Raw genomic sequence first — 17,459 nt, forward strand, 5'->3', positions numbered from 1 at the left:
CCCCCACCCACACCTCCCCTGCACCTCCCCTCTTGGCTCCTCCCCCCACCCACACCTCCCCCGCACCTCCCCTCTTGGCTCCTCTCCCCACCCGCACCTCCCCTGCACCTCCCCTGCACCTCCCCTCTTGGCTCCTCCCCCCACCCACACCTCCCCTGCACCTCACCTACACCTCCCCTGCACCTCCCCTCCTGGCTCCTCTCCCCACTAGCACCTCCCCTGCACCTCCCCTGTTGTCTCCTCTCCCCACCCACACCTCCCCTGCACCTCCCCTCCTGGCTCTTCTCCCCACCCGCACCTCCCCTGCACCTCCCCTCTTGGCTCCTCTCCCCACCCGCACCTCCCCTGCACCTCCCCTGTTGTCTCCTCTCCCCACCCGCACCTCCCCTGCACCTCCCCTCTTGGCTCTTCTCCCCCCCCCACCTCCCCTGCACCTCCCCTCCTGGCTCTTCTCCCCACCCGCACCTCCCCTGCACCTCACCTACACCTCCCCTACACCTCCCCTCCTGGCTCCTCCCCCCACCCACAACTCCCCTGCATCACGTGCGTTGTTTCTTCCTCCGGGTTCCGGAAAGCTTTCTCTGTGATTTTCCGTGCTTCGAACACACCTCGTTAGAGGTGGTTTTGTGTGTGTGTATTTGTTTGTTTCGGGGGTCGTGCCCGTCCTGTTCTCTAAGCTGCCCGAGTCTCCGCAGCGATGTCTGTCAGGACCGCTGGAAAGCCCTTAGCCAGTATGGTTTCAGGGATGCTTCCGTGCCATCCCTCCTCCTCCTTTTGGTCTTTCGGGGAGCTGGGCGTTACCGAAAAGAAGCTCGTCCCACGGTTCTTGGACATCCTGTTCCATTTTCTTGTTGTGTTTGTCTTGGCGTTTCAGGCAAGGAGATTTCTACCGACCCGTCTTCAAGTTCGCGGAGTCTCTCTGCGGCTGTGTCGAGAGCAGTGGTGACCCACCCGACACATTCCTCATTTTCATCAAAAAAGACGTGGTTTTTGAGTTGGAGCCCCACGTTGGGCTCTGTGTGTCAGGCTGACAGCTCAGAGCCTGGAGCCTGTTTTGGATTCTGTGTCTCCCTCTCTCTGACCCTCCCCCGTTCATGCTCTGTCTCTCTCTGTCTCAAAAATAAATAAACAAAAAAAAATTTTTTTTTAAAAAAAAAACGTGGTTTTGCTTCGTAGCATTCCCATGTGACTCTCAGAGTTTTCCTTCCTAAGCTCCCGTTGCGTATCTGTTCTCACGTGTGGTCTGCCTTCTCCACCGGCGCTCTTAGTGTCCTGGTCCTAGTCATTTCACATCCCCTCTCTGACGATGGTGACGCGTCCGTCACCTGTGTCACATGCTCGTGCTGGCTTTTCCTCTGCGGACGGTTTGTCTTGGCTCCGGGCATGCCTTGTGTGTCCGGCTGCCGGTTGGTCGTGTATCGTGGGTTGAGAGGAAGTGTGGGAAGCAGGCCCTGAGAGCGAGCACTCACGTTACGGCCCCGGGGCCTGGACTCTGTGCACAGTTTGCTGTAGCTGTCGTCGCCTTAGGTCGTACACTCTTGAGTGTCCTTGTTTTCGTCTCCCACTTTAGCCTCGAATCTTCCTCACGCGTTGCTCCTTGAGGGAGGGCGTGTTGTGTGGCACTGTCGGCTGTCACCCACTCAAAGAAAGAAAGGGCTCGGAGACGAAGTGCTGGGGGCTGGATGGAGACTCTTGTGCGCTCGGGAGACCCCCCTCCCCCCCCCAGCCCGGGGACGGCTCTTCCTGCTCCGGCACTCAGCCTCCAGCCCTCTGTCAAAATCACAGTGAAGTGCTCCCACCGGCCCGCGGTTCCCGCAGCTTCTGCTCCGGGTGAGTCTATTTAGGGTTGCCTCGCGGGGCATACCCGGCTCGCCAGACTTGGGAGCGCCAGTTCTGTGACCTCAGTTCTCTGACGGGCACAAGACGTGTTGTTGATTTTCGGTGTGGCCGGTGTTTGCTTCGGGGAATGATGGTTCTTTATCTGTAGGACTGACTACTTCTGCTTTCCTCTGTCTGATCTGATGAGGCAGAAATGATGCAACTGAAACCGGGCCACGAAGGGAAGGACAGGAGCGCGGGCTCACTGCTTTGGAAGCGGTCCGTTGTGACCCAGGGTGATGGTGGGAAGGGTGGGGTGCCGTTGAAAAGTGACACCCCGGGGAGCAAATATTACACGACAAAACGGGAGAAAGAGAGTTGTTTCAAGAGATGTAAGTATAGGGGCGCCTGGGTGGCTCAGCGGGTTAAGCATCCGACTTCGGCTCGGGTCGTGATCTCAGGTCTGTGAGTTCGGGCCCCACGTCAGACTCTGTGCTGACAGCCCGGAGCCTGGAGCCTGCTTCGGAATCTGCGTCTCCCCCTCTCTCTGCTCTTCCCCGCTCGTGCCCTGTCTCGCTCTCTCTACATCAAAGATAAATAAACGTTAAAGAGAGAGATGTAAGTATTAAGGTAAAACTCAAACAAACATACAACATGGGGCTACCGAGAGAAACCTTAAAAAGAAGCGTGTACGCGTCACTTAAAGACACGACCAGCTGCGTGTATAATGATCGACATACCTAATAATCGTCGTGCAGAGAGCGTCTCGGAGGGCGTTTAAGCCAAACACACCAGTCCCTGAGTGAGCGTCCATGGCTGCACTTACTTCTCATCTGCTGGGAAGGCCTAGAGGGCCACCCCTGGCATGTTTTGCTGTCAAGGGTGGGGTGGGGCCCGCGCAGGGTGGGTTCAGGAGACCGTCCTGGGGGGCTGGGGTGGGAGCAAAGGGTGACGGTGCCAGAACTGGGATCTGGTGGGCGTGTATGCTTGGGCCTAAACTGGGTCACAGGACTAGGGAATGGCCAGTAGCCGTCCACACTCTTCAAGGGAGCGCCCTGCCTTCCCTGGGCCCACGGGGTGGCCTCCCAGGCGGCCAGGTCTGACCCTGGAGCCACAGAGCTGACCGCGTGGCCTCACTCCCCGTGTCCAGGGCCAGGCACCACGGAAACGATGATTCTCTTTGCTTTGCTCCTGGTCACGGACCTGCCACGGGTGGAGACAAACGTCACCGTGTCTGGAAAACAAGGTAAGTCTGGGCCCCTCGACCCCCTGGGCTGGGAGAAGGAAGCGGGCCAGAATGCCTCTGAAGACACGGGGTGGTCTGGACCCCGCGGGGGCCCCAGGGCGGAGACAGGCACAGGGGTCAGGGAGCGAGGGAGCGTCAGGAGGGCAGCCTGTGGATTTGGACACCCGATGGGGGAGCCTCTTGATTTGGGGCGCCCCTGCCGAGGGCCGGCAGGAGTGGCCGGGATCCTGGCTTATTCCCCAGCACCGCGCTGTCCCCTCAGCGTCCCTGCCTTCCTGGGAGACATCAGGCTGGGCGCCTCGCGTGGCCCGGCCCTCACAGGACCATCCAGGGCTGTGTCAGAGAACTGGAGCAGCCGCAGAAGGGTGACCCGCTTGTCCCCGGAAGCGAGTCCTGCCCTAATTCAGACCAGGCAGCGGGCCACACCCAGGGGAGGGGATGCAGGGCCTGGGGCAGGGGAGGGAGGAGTGGGGAAGGTGAGTGGGAAGGGCCCTGGAAGGCAGATTGCAAATCTCTTGAGCCATTGAACTTGAGGTGCCGTGTGTGTGTGTGTGTGTGTGTGTGTGTATGTGTGTGTGGGTGCGTGTGTTGAGAGGTAGGGTGAGGGTAGCCCAGGGGAGAATACAAGGACTGGGACCGGTGGTTTTGTGCTCCCTGTTGGAGGGAGAGATGGGGGAAGGGGCGGTGCTCACCCGATCGGCCTGGAGAGCAGTAGTATTTCACTCTGGTTTTCTTCCCCTTTCAGCTTCAACCCTGAAGTGTCACGTCTGCGAGATAGAGAATAGTTTCGGTTGCACAAATCCATCAAACTGTCCTAGGGATTTTCACTTTTGTACTTCCGTCGCCGTGAGTGAGTATCTCCGTCCATCCCGGGTTCACAGGAAAGTCGGTAAATCCTTTCAGCGCTTGGGGTCTGTCTAGGTTTTCTCAACAGAGAGTAACTAATGTAATCACGTTCGTTCAAGAGAAACGGAGGAAAGTCCTGAGACGTCAGAACACAGGCAGGTGACAGGCCAGCTTGCGTGAGAGCAGTGCCGACGGGGGGCGGGGTGCCAGGACTGGACGCGATGGAATATTGGGGTGCGGGAAGAAAAGCGTAGGGGTTATGTGTATTCATTTTAAATGAACGACGAAAGCCTTCATTTCAACCGCCCACCTAGAAGTGCTGTTACAAGAGGGGTACGTGATGAGGGGCGGGGCTTACGCTATGTTCTGGAAGGAGTGTTGTGTGCTTTAGGACGGGTGGAGACCACCTCTCTGTCTCCCGTATGTCACCCGGGAGCTCCAGGCCGCATGAAGCCCCCGAAGGGGAGTGCGGAGGCCCAGCAGCGCCCAGCGCTGGGAGGCAGAGGGTCAGCCCCTTCCGGCGGGTCCGCGTTCCCGGAAACACGCGGGGTGCCGACGGGGTGCTTGGGACTCGCGCCAGCCCCGCGTGAACGTCATCACCGCGTAGGGAAAAGCGATTGTCACCGTGAACCACAGATGAGGCGAAGCCAGCAGCGTGACCCCGCGGCCGGGGCGGAGCCGGGCCGTGTACAGCAGGCTCGCGGTGACAGCGCCGGCCCGAGGAGAGGCCGGCGCCGAGCCCCGGGCAGTGGCCAGGATGGGCAAGAGCCCCTCGCTCCCCTGCCTGTCCCGTGGTTACAAAGTCCAGAGCGACCTGGTGGTGAGCGCTGAGGCCTGGGAGCCTGTACGTCCCCGGACGGAGAGCCCCAGACCCGGGCTCCCCGTGCACGTGGACAGGCCAGCCGGGGAGGGGCGGGGCGGGGCGCATCTCGTGGTCACACCGCACGCAAGCCACCCCCGCCCCGGAAGCAGCCGTGAACACAGAGGCCGGACCCCGTCCTGGGCGGTGGCTCCCGACCGCCCCGTAGACGAGGGGCCTCTTCAACCGTGGCCTCTGAGCGGGGGCACCGGAAGGTCGGGATGGGACGGGCACAGGCCCCAAGCGCTTTGGTGTCGCTGCTCTCAGCTCACGTGGTGCCTTTCTCTTCTTCACTTCCTGTCAGGAATCTATCCGCGTTTCTTCTATGTTTCGAAGCAGTGCTCCAGGTATTGTCCAGTAAGTGCTCCGTTTGCTCCGGGACTCAAGTCCTTTGTCCTCGTCGAGCCCATGCCCTTCCTGTACGCGCACTGCTGTTCGGAGTTCTTGTGCAATACGCAGGAGCCGAATATCCGCGAGCCGGAATTCAGAGAAGGCGGACGAGCGAGCCGCTTGAGGAGCAGCGGGGCCTGGCTGGCCGCCTTCCTGACTCTGTCCTCTGTGTGAGGGGCCTCGGGCGGTGCCTTGGGAGCGCGGCACCGATGACCCGGGCTCGCCGCAGGTGCTGGCAACCTCAGCATTAAACCTGTTTTCCGCTGGTTAACGCGTGGTCTGCCTCTCGAGGGGCCGGAGAACAGGTGGGGGGGACCAAATCCAGTCGGCCCAGCCCGCAGCTCCCTTTGGAGCAAGTCCGGCCCTGGGGGCGGGTCGGGGGGGGCGGTGGGGAATCTCGAGTACTAGTGTTCGTCTCTGAACGCAAGCCTTGTAACTGTTCGTGGCCGACGCTCTCTCCTTCTGTCCGTCTCCGAGGGTTTCAGCACTGCTGTGGGGCCTGAGTGTCACCCGTCAAGGGAAGCGCTCGGAGGCTCCCGGCCTTTGCAGGATCGGGGTCGGTGGGAAGACAGGATGCAGTGGGCGGGAGACGCCAGCAGGGAAGGGCTCCTGGGCAGGGCACGGGGTGCGGGGACGTGGTCCCAGGGACGGCCCTCCTCTGACGGGGGCGGCACCATGGCTGCTCTGGCTCAGCTCCTCCCACATCAGGGATCCTGTGGATGAACTCGGACTTCGCCCAGCGACTGGCACAGGTGCCTGGCCTCACAGGTTCGCCCACGTGCCTTCGACCAACACGTGAGCCTCCGCCAGGGAGACGGGAGCAGGGTCCGCTTTTCATTTCTCAGCTGAGCTGCAGCCGTCAAAGAGGCGTGAGGGTCACACTCCCCGTCTGCAGAAGACAAGGGCTTTCTTCTCCTGCCCCCGGGTTGACTCCCTGTGGGGGCTGCACTGAGCACCTCCCTCCTTCACCTTCCTCTCCTCGCCCCCTCCCCACCTGCTCTGACAGGGCTGACCCAGGGACACGGCTGGCCCAGGGGCGTGGCACCCTGGGAACCTTCCAGAAAGAGTCTCCGTGGCCCCAGAAGGGGGCAGCATGGGGCAGGGCATGGATGGTTTCTGGGCCATCCCTGAGGCACGGACGAGGCCCGTCTCTGTCACGTCTGAACCCTCCACAGCAGAGGCCTAAATGCATCCTGGAGGCCGGTGCAGAGGGCGGCCCCCCGAGGGTTGACCCGCAACTCCAGGAGTGGAGAGGATTTCAAACAGCGTCTGTCACCTCCTACCGTGTGCAGGTCCCTTTCCCCGGCACAGGCTGTGTGCTCGCGTCCTGCCGCTCACACTCGTCCCCAGGAACAGCGTCCCCCAGCTGCCCGAACTCACAGCCTGGGACTGGAGCTGGGGGGCCCTGTTCTGTAAGGCCAGGCAAGAGTGGGCGCCTCCCCACAAAGAGCAAGAGAGGCGGGACGTCACCCCCACGCAGGACTTGGCCCGGCCACCTGATGGTGGAGTGTCTTCAAAGACAGGCCAGGAACACGCTGTGTAAGACAGCAGGGAGCCCAGAAGTGGGCGTCTAGAGAAGCCCTACAGCCCTACAGCCCTACCACTGGCAGGGGTTTGGTGAGCCGATGGGGACAGCTTTCACTGACCTGATGGTGCTGGTGGGCGAAGCATGAAGCTCTTGGAGGAGGGGGAGGAGGGGGAGGGGGAGGAGGGGGAGGAGGGGGAGGGGGAGGAGGAAGGGGGAGAGGATGGGGAGGGGGAGGAGGGAGAGGGGGAGGAGTGGAGAGGAAGAGGAGGGGACAGGGGAGGAGGGAGGAGGAGGGGGGACGGTGAGTTGAGGTATATTGTCCCCAGTGTGGTAGATTGTCGTCTGGGAGAGTGCGGAAGGGAGGCGATGCACAGGTTGCTCAGAAAAAGAGATCGAGGGTCAACACAGGTGCCAGGGTCAGAAGGTAAACACGAGGGCGTCGGAGCCCCGGTTGGGAGGCCTGAAGAGGCGGGAACAGGCGGGGTGGTGGCTGAGACCCGGAAGCGCCTGCTGGTGGGTTTCCCTGGGAGCCCTCCCCCTAGAGGAGGGAGGGCCGCGCCGCGCGCGGGTGGCCGGGTGACACGTGGGTGGGAGCTAATCCCCCAGGCCTCGGGCCGAGCGAGCGAAGTGCAGGTGGTCTCGGGAGAGCGGCTGAGTAATGCCCCGTGGACACCCGCCGGCTAAAGGAGGAGGGCGGAGCAAAGTGACCGGCCCAGGGCCAGGCGGTGGCGACCGCGTGCAGGCGCAGAGCCTTGTATTGGCCGTGATCGGAGGCGGAGCACGAGGGGAAGGGGGCCACAGGCACGGGCAAGAGGTGAGGGCTCACCTCACGGGGAGGGGACGGGTGGTCACCAAATGGCTCTGCTGCGGGGGGCCGCCGGGCCCGAGAACGCGTGTGGTGTAGGCGACACAGAGCCCCCAAGCACGGTGGCTGCAACGAGGGGGACGGGTGTCGTTTCTTGTTCACGTGAAGGGCGTGCAGAGGTCCGCGGCCCAGACTGTGTGGTCACAGGGAGGCGCGCTCTGCGGAGAGCCCCTGGGCCCGCAGGTCCCCCTGCTGAGTGCGCCTGCGCCTGGGGGCCGGTGTGTCAATGCCCCTGCTGTCCCGCTGGCAAATGTATACACGCCCAGATGCGCCTGCGTGGAAAATCCAGCGCCTGTGCGTAGGCCCTGCAAACACACACGAAGGCGACGTCGAGGGTCCCCGTGGAGTCTAGGCAGTGCTCTTCCGAGGGGAACGAGTCTCTGAAGCGCCACAAGCTGCCAGTCCCCATCCTCCGGTGGCCGGACGCCACGGGTCACACAGAGGCTCACGGGAGGAGCTGGGGAGTGTGGAGTCCAGATCTTGCGCTGCGGACACGGCCGGGGCCGCCTCCCCTGATGCCCACGGAGCTGCTGGCACATCCCTGAACCCACAGGCCCTCCGAGGCCTCTGCTCTTCGAACAAGCATGTCCGTCTGTCTCAAATGTCATTCTGTCCCAAGCACTTAGATAGCGCCTACCAGCTCATTCCCTTTACGGGATGGATAGGACCACGAGACAAAAATGGTCCAAGAAAGTTGGAGGCCAACAAATGGTGAACCAAAAATACCATTAGCTGCTAAACCCAAGTGAATGAAGTAGCGATAGGTTCCGCGCAAGTACAGTTTTCCCCAGAAATGTAAGAATGGTTCAATCTTACGCAAAGATGTCTATCGCTATAATTCGAGAATGAACGGTAATAGCCATAGATCATCACCATTCACTTATTATGATGTTTTTAAAATTCTGAAATAGAAGGAAATTTGAATATTTAGTAAAAGTTTTTCAATAATTTAATTTACCTAAAATAAACACTTAAAACTCAGAATTCATAGAACCTTTCCAGTTATTACCTCATAAATTCCTGCTAAAATATTAAAATTTACAATACACAAAAGGGACACCTGGGTGGCTTGGTTGCTTAAGTGTCTGACTCTTGGCTTCAGCTCAGGTCATGATCTCACACTCCCTGAGTTCAAGCCCCACATCCGGCTCTGCACTGATGGCGTGGAGCCTGCTTGGGATTCTGTCTCTCCCTCTATCTTCCCCTACCCCCTTGTACGTGCGCGCTCTCTCTCTCTCTCTCTCACTCTCTCTCAAAATAAACTTTAATATTTTTTAGAAATATTAGGGGGATTTCACGGAAAGAAAAAAAAAATCCGAAGAGAACTCCTAGGAGTGAGAAATCTGACAGTTGAGTGTAGAAACGTGATGGACAAAGAAACACCATATTACACATAGATGAAGAGTAAGACACCGGAATTTCAGCCATTAACCGCCAAGCAGTTAACTTTACCAGCAAAATGGGTGTATTCAGAGGATGGCCACTCAGGACAGCTAAGCTGCAGCAGAACTGGAGGCGATCCCACAAAGGGGAGGAGCCTTCTTTCATAGCAAACAAGGAGGGATTTGGGGGGGCTGTTCTGAAGGAAAGGCCACTGGAGACCAGCAGGGGTGCAGGGTGATGAGGTCTCTAGCAGCTGAGTTGCAGGGGTGGTGGATTTCTCAGAGACAGTGGCCACCTTTCTCTGCTGGGTGCGGAGGTGATGACTCCCTCCGGAGGCTAGAGGCTGACTTGGAGGGGGCTCCCCATCCGTATCCCCCTCTGGCTTCTGGGGTCCACTTTAGTGAGTTTCCCTTCACTAATGTTCACAAAGCTGAGCAGATTAATGAAACTCACAGATAAAAGGAGATGGGAAATACAGAGACTGGAGTATCTGGAAACAGAAAGGAACAGTCCGATGCAGAAGGCAGCAAACCGCCGGAAATGGAGGGAATGGGGGCCTGGGCGGAACTGGCAGGCAGAACCACGGGGCTTCCCAAGGCCTCGAGGGGCAGGGGCGGAGAGACCGGGCTATTTCTGCTCACAAAGCTTCCTTTTTCTGGGATGATATGAGACATGGGGAGGGACGACAGGGAAGGAAAGCCCTAGAACACAAACAAGCAGCAACGCACGGCTAGCTGCACATCCCCAGGGAACCCGCCTTCCTGTCCCCCAACACCAGGCCCCATCACTCAGTCCCTGTCTCTCCCAGGCCTTGGGGCCTGGTGGTAAACGGCCGTTATTTGGTGCATTGCATTGTCTGCACTTCAGCCGTGCTGCAAACCAGGCGAAGTGTGTCGTGCTGTTGTGAGCTTCTGAGACGTGTCTCTTGTCCCTCAGTGCCGTCCTGTCACCTGACCCTCCACGGTCGCGCGTCCTTCCCACGTGGGCCCTGGGACAGCGCTCCCCACTCGCGTTGGGAAGCCCGCTGTGTGCCCGGACACGATGGCGCGCTTCTCCTGCGCCACGTCCCGTGGCGGCTCCTGCTCACTACAGCGCGGAAGGACGGGTGCACGCACTCGTTTCCAACCCTGCAAATTCAGCGGTGGGAACGCACCGCCTCAGAGACCGTGCTCCCCGACTGGGCCTTGGCCGGTGGTCCCCACTTCCGCCGGCTTTTCCTATCGCCCACACTCTTGTTGGCAGCGTAATGCAGTGGAAATACGTGCGTGGAAGCCGCTGGATCCCAGGGCCCCTTAAGCGCGGCGCTTCCAGAAGAGGGGCCGCCTGGACCCGCGGTGGGCAGACGACGGGGGGCGGGGGACAGTCCCCGCTGGGGGCGGGGCCCGAGGCGCGCGGGCCTCCAGAGGGCGCCCACGACTTCCGCCGCCTGGGCCGCCGCTGGGGGTGGAGGGTCGGCAGCAGGCGGGGCCGGCTTGGCCTGGGCCGCTGTGGCTTCAGCCTGCGTCTCTGCCTAAGCAAGGCTTGTCCACCGTTCGGGGCTGAGGCACGCGCACGTGGCAGCTTGCTGAAGGGGCCAGGGCAGTCGTGACTCCTCGCCCCGCCGAAGACTCCCCGGGGCAATGACTGGAGCAGGGACAGGATCCCACTGAAGTAACGTTGAAGACACTCAGATCTTGGCCCTTCCCACCGACACCCGCACGCAGCCTCCATGCTGCCCCCAGAGCCCCAGCTGCGGCTGCCCCATCGCCCCCTCCCCAAATCATGGTCAGGGCTGGGGGCCCAGCAGGAGCCAGGGCCGCGGGGCCCCTGTGACACAGTGGGGGCCCTGGGGGTGGCAGGAACCCAGGGCTTGTGTCCCCTCATCTGGAAACGGGAACGATGATGGCCAGAGCCACCTCGGGGGAACCCCGCCTGACGTGGGTGAGGTGCCCTGGGACCCCAAACCCGGGATCCACCCTCCAGAGGGTGGGAGCCCACGCCCACAGCCCCCATTGTGGACTGCATCCTCCCGCCACTGGCCTGAGCTCTGGGTCCGCACCCCTGAGCGCAGGCTTCCGGGTGAGAAAGGAGGGCCTGGGCACTGAGCGCCGCCCCTGCGGGGGGCCACACGGGGGCCGGGCAAGCGGTGCCTCATTTCCCCGCCTGAGGAGTGGCTTGCTCGTGTCCTGGGCATTCGCTGCGCCAGAGCTGAGGCAGCAGAGCCAGCCAGACGGGGTGCCAGCCACATGGGTGCCACCCACAGTTGGGTCGCTGGAGTCCCCTAAGTGCCCTGAAAGCCCTCACGGGCGGGCACCCTTGTCGGCTCACGTGGGCGTTCCCTGCACCCAGCCTGTGATCTGGGAAGAGCGGACAGAAGGCACGTAGGTTTGTGGGACTCATGGCTGCCCACTGCTTCCTGCTCTGGTCCTTGTAGAAAGGAGAGGAGAACAGCGCAGGCCCCTGCGTCTCTCGATCAGATAAGGGGCCCCACCCATCTTGCTGCCTTCCCCCACCGGGGAGGAGGGAAGTGCTCACCACCCCGCCAGCCCCACTCGGCCCCCGATCCAGACCCTGCCCTGCTCTCCACATCCAGCAGCCAGCAGGCCTTGCGCAATCGTGGCACAAGGTGCCCATCCGTCTCTTCTGGAGGCCTCCAGCCCTGACCCCCGCTCCGGGCTTCCTGGCCTGGTCCAGGGACAACTTCTCCCATGACGCGATCAGGCCGCAGGCCCAGGCCTCCAGCAAGATAAAAGAATTGCCCTGACGGGGGGCGGAGGGAGCAGCAGGATGGCGTTCGGGGCAAAGGCACGAGTGTGGCTGGCAGGGCCCTGGCCGTCCCCGGGCAGGGCACGCGCACCGGGCGCCGGAGCCGCTCCGGCCCCCAAGGCGGTGCTGCCCTTCGAAGCCATACCGCGCTGTCCCGGCAACAAGTGGACGAGGTTGCTGCAGATCTGGAAGGAGCGGCGCCTGGAGAACCTTCACCTGGAGGTGCACCAGCTCTTCCAGGAGCTGGGGCCCATTTTCAGGTAAAGGCCTCCCCGCCCACCTCAGCCACAGCACCTGTGCGGCTCTCCCTAGCGGCTGGGGAGTCCGGGCCAGGCGCACTGCCGCCTGTGCTCTGCGTCCCCGGGGAGGCGGGGTGGGTGCCGAGCAGCGGGGGGTCTGGGCCCGGCACCTGGAGACTGCGGCTCTTGGGGAGGAGGGAGCACTCCCTGGCCGCGGCTGAGAGGGCAGAGCGCGGACAGCAGAGCAGGAGAGGCTTGGGTCAGACCGCGGGAGGGACTGCCCGCTCCGGGAGAGGCCCAGTCCGGGAGAAGGGACAGGCCCGTGGGAGACGGGCCGCCTTGGTCCTGCACAGTGAGGCCTGGGGGAAGGCACGGGTCCCCCAGCAGGGCTCTGAGCTTCGTCCCACAGGTATGACGTGGGAGGGACACGCATGGTGCTCCTGATGCTGCCCGAGGATGTGCAGAGGCTACAGCAAGTGGACGGCCATCAACCGTGGCGGCCGCCCCTGGACCCCTGGCTGGCCTACCGACAGCATCGAGGGCACAAATGTGGCGTGTTCTTGCTGTGAGAGGGAGTCTGGGCGGGCAGGGGCGGGGAGGGGCGGGGCAGGGCTGATGGCAAGCGGGCCTGCCCAAGGCCCGTCCAGTTTGGGACGGGAGAGCGGCCGCCGGCTCCCGCTGGGTGCCCACCCCTTGGGGATCATTTGTGTCCTGGGGCTGAGGAGGGGCAGCGGGGCCACGGCCTCAGAGAGGAGGACGGATGATCGCTGCCATCAGGGAGCCCCCAGGCTGCACAGGCCTCCGCGGACTCCCCGTGCGGGGTGGGCTTCTCCCTTCCTACAGGTCAGGGCGGGAAGCCCAGGGCAGCGGGGAGGAGAGTCGGGGCTAGGGGCTCGGGAACGTGTCAGCACGTGCTGGGGCCTGAGGACCCACTGGCATTGACTAGAGCCCAGGTGGCTGAGGAGGAGAGAGGCCGGGGCTGGGGAGGGGGGCTTGGGGAGAAGGGGGACGGGGGAAGAAGGCACCTTTGCCCAGGAGCTAAGCTGTAGGTGGGTGTGTGTGTGTGTGTGTGTGCGGGCGTGCGTGTGTGTGTGTGTGTGTGTGTCCTCTTGGGTGGACAGGGGACGTGGGACCAGCCCAGAAGCATCATTCTCAGAGCAGGGAGGGTTGGAAGGAGAAGGTTGCGGGGGCCCCTCACTCTGGAGCTGGCTGGCCCACCTCTCCCCTGCCTTCAGGGACAGGGAGAGCCCAGCCCGGACAGCTGCTGACGTGCCAGCCAAGGGGCCCGCCGGTGTGCGTGAACAAACTCCACGAACCCAGGCGGCGCTGCCAGGCAGAAGTTCTGGGCTCAGCCCCACCTTCCACGGGGGCACCCTGGGCCCAGCACACAAGGCCTCCCTGAGGGAAAGGGCTGGCGCTCACGCCCCCAGGCAGGCGGCCTGCCCCCTGGGACCAGCGGGCCGCTCCCTGCCTCGCCCCTTCCCCTTGGAGACGAGGAAGATGGGTCCAGGGCTGGCCCCAGGCTGCTGACTCGGGCTCCCCTGAAGCGCCTCTCTCTGCTCTACAGAAACGGGCCCGAATGGCGCATGAACCGACTGAAGCTGAACCCAGACGTGCTGTCGCCTCAGGCCGTCCAGAAGTACCTGCCCATGGTGGACTGGGTGGCAAGGGATTTCTCAAAGGCCCTGAAGTCGCGAGTGCTGCAGAATGCCCGGGGGAGTCTGACCGTGGACATCCAGCCCAGCATCCTCTACTACACCATAGAAGGTCCGCGGGGTCAGGGTGGGAGGGAAGGGGGGGTCAGGGCTCGGGGAAGCCGGGACCGGCCGGGGACGGGGCTGAGGCCCCCGTGACGCTGTCGGCCACCCTGGGCTCAGCAACCGTTCCCTGTCCACAGCCAGCAATCTAGCCCTTTTCGGAGAGCGGCTGGGCCTCCTTGGCCACAGCCCAAGTCCTGCCAGCCTGAACTTTCTCCGGGCTTTGAAGGCCATGTTAAAGTCTACCGCGCAGCTCATGTTCATGCCCAGGGTCCTATCACGCTGGACAAGCACCCAGCTGTGGAAGGAGCACTTTGAGTCCTGGGACTACATCTTCCAGTATGGTGAGGGCCAGAGACCGGGCAAGCGTTGAATGCCAGGGACACCAGGGTCCCCGGTTTCCTGTCACCACAGGCTGGGGGAGGGCTGAGGTCACCTCGGGGGCCTTTGTGGCCCCGAGAGGCTTGGCGGTGAGTCCGGGCCGGGCCAGTCCTGAGCAGTTGGCACGGGGCAGGCGGGCTGACGGGCAGGGGCGTGAGGAGAAGTGCCCCGGCCCCTGTCTCTCCGTGCCCCACAGCCAACAATGCCATCCAGAAAATCTACCAGGAGCTGGCCCTCAGCCGCCCGGAGCACTACAGCGGCATCGTGGGGGAGCTGCTGATGCACGCAGACCTGAGCTTCGAAGCCATCCGGGCCAACTCCATCGAGCTCACCACCGGGAGCGTGGACACGGTCAGGACAGCAAGCAGCCCTGCCCTAGGCCATGGAGCCTCCTGACCCCAGGCTGCGTGCCCCCGTGCCCGTGTCTCCTGCAGGCTCCTGTTCTGAGCTGACAGAAGGCTCTGACCTAGGGTGGGGGGCCCGGGAACCGACCCTCAAGGGAAGGGGTCTGCAGTTCCCCGAGTGGGATGCCACACTCTAGGCCCAGTGCAGGGTGGACGAGCCCAGAGACATGAGCAGCACAGACACCATTCAGTCGCCTGGGTCCTGGGAAGAGGGGAAGGGCCGCGATGCAGCTGGAGGGCTGCCTGCGCCAGGAACCCTTCCCAGGCACAGAGTCCATTTGGCCCCAGGTCAGAGATGCTCTGGAGGTGACGGGCGGATGACAGCAAGGGGCGCACAGGGCTCCAGCTTGTGCAAGAGAGAACAGATGGCATGCAGCCTGGGGTGGGGGCAGGCCGCAGGGTGTGGAGTGCAGCCAGAGCCTCCTGGCCCTCCACCCCAGGTTCACGCACCAGCATCTGTGATGTCCTGCTCTGGGCCGGGCACCCGGGGCTCCGAGAAGAGGCGCAGGCCTGCGGTGGAGAAACTCCCCAAATTGGCAGCCGACTCAGGGGCCGGGGCGGGCCGTCCATGTTCCGACCACAAGGTCTGGGCTGACCTGCCTGCGGGTGTCCGGGCGACAATCCTACTGGGTGCCAACGGTTTGGGGCAGTAGAACACCCCCCCATACACAGCCCTGAGAGGAAGGACCCCAGAGGAGGGTGAGAACCAGGCCTCGAAGGGGCTGGAGAAGGCCTGATTCTTTACTGAGCCTGGGCACACCTTCCCTGAGGGAGTCAGGTGTTAGGTTTTAGATCCTGAGGTCCCAGATCCCTGGGATGAGTCCTCCTCCGGGCATCCACGTCACCGCGGATCTGAGGCGACCCACCCCCAAGGGAGGACCGTCTTCCGGGGTGGAGAGGCCCCGGGAGCTGAGGTGCGTGGCCTGGGCCGAGGTCTGAGCCCCGCACCCGTGGCTCCTGCAGACGGCCTACCCCCTGTTGATGACTCTCTTTGAGCTGGCTCGAAACCCTGAAGTGCAGCGGGCCCTACGCCAGGAGAGCCTGGGGGCCGAGGCCAGGATCTCGCAGGATCCCCAGAGCGCAACCTCGGAGTTGCCCCTGCTGCGGGCGGCCCTCAAGGAGACCTTGAGGTGGGTGTGGCAGGCCCTGGCTGCCGCCTCTGTCCTGGCCCCACTGTCTGGACAGCAGTGCTGGGAGCCTGCGGCCAGGTCCTGGGGCTGAGAAGTGGCTTCGCCCAAGATGCAACCCTGTACCTCGTCCTGTTCTCCCGAAAGGGTTAAGAGCTCTTCTCCCCCTGGGATCCCACTTCAATGCCCCGGGCACCATCCTCGGCCGTGTCCGCCGTGTCCGGGGGCTGCTCAGGCTCAGAGAACTTTGTCTGACTCAGGAGGTGCAAGGAAGCAGCTCCTCGTGATCTAGGCTTCCCGGTGCCGGAGGCGACCCGGGAGGGGGGCTGGCAGCTCCCCCAGGCCGGCGCATCCTGGCATAGGAAGGTGGCCGAAGGGAAGCGAGGGTCCCAGGGACAGCTGAGGACCCTGTCAGGTGCCCCCCATCCACAGGCTGTACCCCGTGGGGATGTCTGTGGACCGAAAGGTGGCCTCGGACGTGGTGCTGCAGAACTACCACATCCCGGCAGGGGTGAGTGAGGCCCCACAGCCCCTCCAGCAGACGCCAAGCCCGCGTGACCTTCTCACTCCTAGGGCCTCCGACCCCGCCCCTCCCCACCTCTCCGCAGACATTGGTCAAGGTGCAACTCTACTCCCTGGGTCGAAACCCCTCTGTGTTCGAGAGGCCCGAGTGCTACCATCCCCAGCGCTGGCTGGACAACAGGGGCTCTGGCACCAGATACCCACACCTAGCCTTCGGCTTTGGTCTGCGCCAGTGCCTGGGGAGGCGCCTGGCAGAGACACAGATGCTGCTGTTGCTGCACCACGTGAGGGGGCCTGGGTGGCCCGGGGGCGGGACAGGATGAGACCGGGCAGGGCGTGGCCTGCGGGTGGGCGGGGCCTGGGGGGTGCCAGGTGGTCTGCTTGGGGACCACCGGCCTCTCCTTCTCCTCCGCTGCGCCTGACCCGAAAGGTAGGGTCCAGAAAGGCGAGGGAAGGTGGACCGGGACATCGGGGTTGACCATTTGGCCAGGTGGAACCCGTGCCTCTGTCCTAGGTGCTGAAAAGCTTCCTGGTGGAGACGCTCAGGCAGGAGGACTTAAAGATGACCTACCAGTTCGTGTTCGTGCCCTCCACCCGCCCCCTCCTCACCTTCCGGGCCATCAACTAGTCACGTCACCGCGCCGTCGGGCCAGCAGTGCTGCCAGCCCCCTTCCGCCTGCCCCCGGCCACCCTTGTTTTCTCCCACGGACCCTGCTTCTGGAGCCACAGCACTGTCCAGCCGGCGCCTCGCACCGAGGGGCAGGGGGATGAATCTGGCCGCAGGTCCTGCCTGTGAGCCCAGTGCCACCAGCGCCTTCTCCAGCGAGGAGCACTATCAGAGGGCCTTGGCCCCCGTAGCCCCCAACACTAGCTCCAGGGGCTTCAGATCCGCCCCCACCCCCACCTGCCTGTCCAATCTCATATCCCCTCTGTACTCAACCCGCCCCCACGCAGAACAGACAGGTTGGCGCCCCTGTCCTGCTCACCGCCACTCCAAAGGCCAGACTCTTTGTCTGCATTGGTCTTGCCAGCCTAGACCTTGAAGCTGGGCCAGGAGTCGTCCCCCTACCTGCTCTGCTCAGTCCACTTGGGCTCCTCCCGGCCCTGCCAGTGCTCTGGGACTGTGACTGAAGCACCCAGCCGAGGGCCTGGGTAAGCAGGTCAGGAGTATTGTTTCTTACAATAGCCACCGAGCAGCTGAGGTGGACATCTGGGCCCATGAGACTCCTCTGAAAGCAGGGAGGATGGTGATCTCCCCTGGCGGGCTGCAGGGTGACCACAGAGAAGCCACCTCAGCCAGGCACAGCCACACGCTCCCTTTAACGAAGCCGTCTGTGTGCCGTGCCCCG

The 17,459-nt window shown here is 63.0% G+C and overlaps 2 protein-coding genes across 3 annotated transcripts; both read left to right on the top strand.

Moving 5' to 3' along the window:
- The first annotated feature begins 2,780 nt into the window (after nucleotides 1-2,780).
- Nucleotides 2,781-5,430, top strand: LOC128775311 (lymphocyte antigen 6K-like). The gene is made up of 3 exons (XM_053896225.1): nucleotides 2,781-3,064; nucleotides 3,810-3,914; nucleotides 5,074-5,430. The coding sequence occupies exons 1-3, from the start codon at nucleotides 2,989-2,991 to the stop codon at nucleotides 5,331-5,333; spliced, it is 441 nt and encodes a 146-aa protein (XP_053752200.1). The 5' UTR covers nucleotides 2,781-2,988; the 3' UTR covers nucleotides 5,334-5,430.
- A 6,271-nt stretch (nucleotides 5,431-11,701) lies between these two features.
- On the top strand, nucleotides 11,702-16,829 carry LOC128775294 (cytochrome P450 11B1, mitochondrial-like). 2 transcript variants are annotated; one of them, XM_053896196.1, is made up of 9 exons: nucleotides 11,702-11,940; nucleotides 12,329-12,484; nucleotides 13,487-13,686; nucleotides 13,817-14,020; nucleotides 14,254-14,408; nucleotides 15,425-15,591; nucleotides 16,021-16,099; nucleotides 16,197-16,394; nucleotides 16,625-16,829. In XM_053896196.1, exons 1-9 carry the CDS (start codon nucleotides 11,702-11,704, stop codon nucleotides 16,736-16,738), a joined length of 1,512 nt encoding a protein of 503 aa, XP_053752171.1. In that variant the 3' UTR covers nucleotides 16,739-16,829. The 2 variants fall into 2 exon arrangements, with proteins under 2 accessions (XP_053752171.1, XP_053752172.1); XM_053896197.1 differs by lacking the exon at nucleotides 16,197-16,394.
- The last annotated feature ends 630 nt before the right edge of the window (nucleotides 16,830-17,459 follow it).

This window comes from Panthera pardus, unplaced genomic scaffold (assembly GCF_024362965.1).
Source record: "Panthera pardus isolate Hobbes unplaced genomic scaffold, ASM2436296v1 HiC_scaffold_7, whole genome shotgun sequence".
NCBI lineage: Eukaryota > Metazoa > Chordata > Mammalia > Carnivora > Felidae > Panthera > Panthera pardus.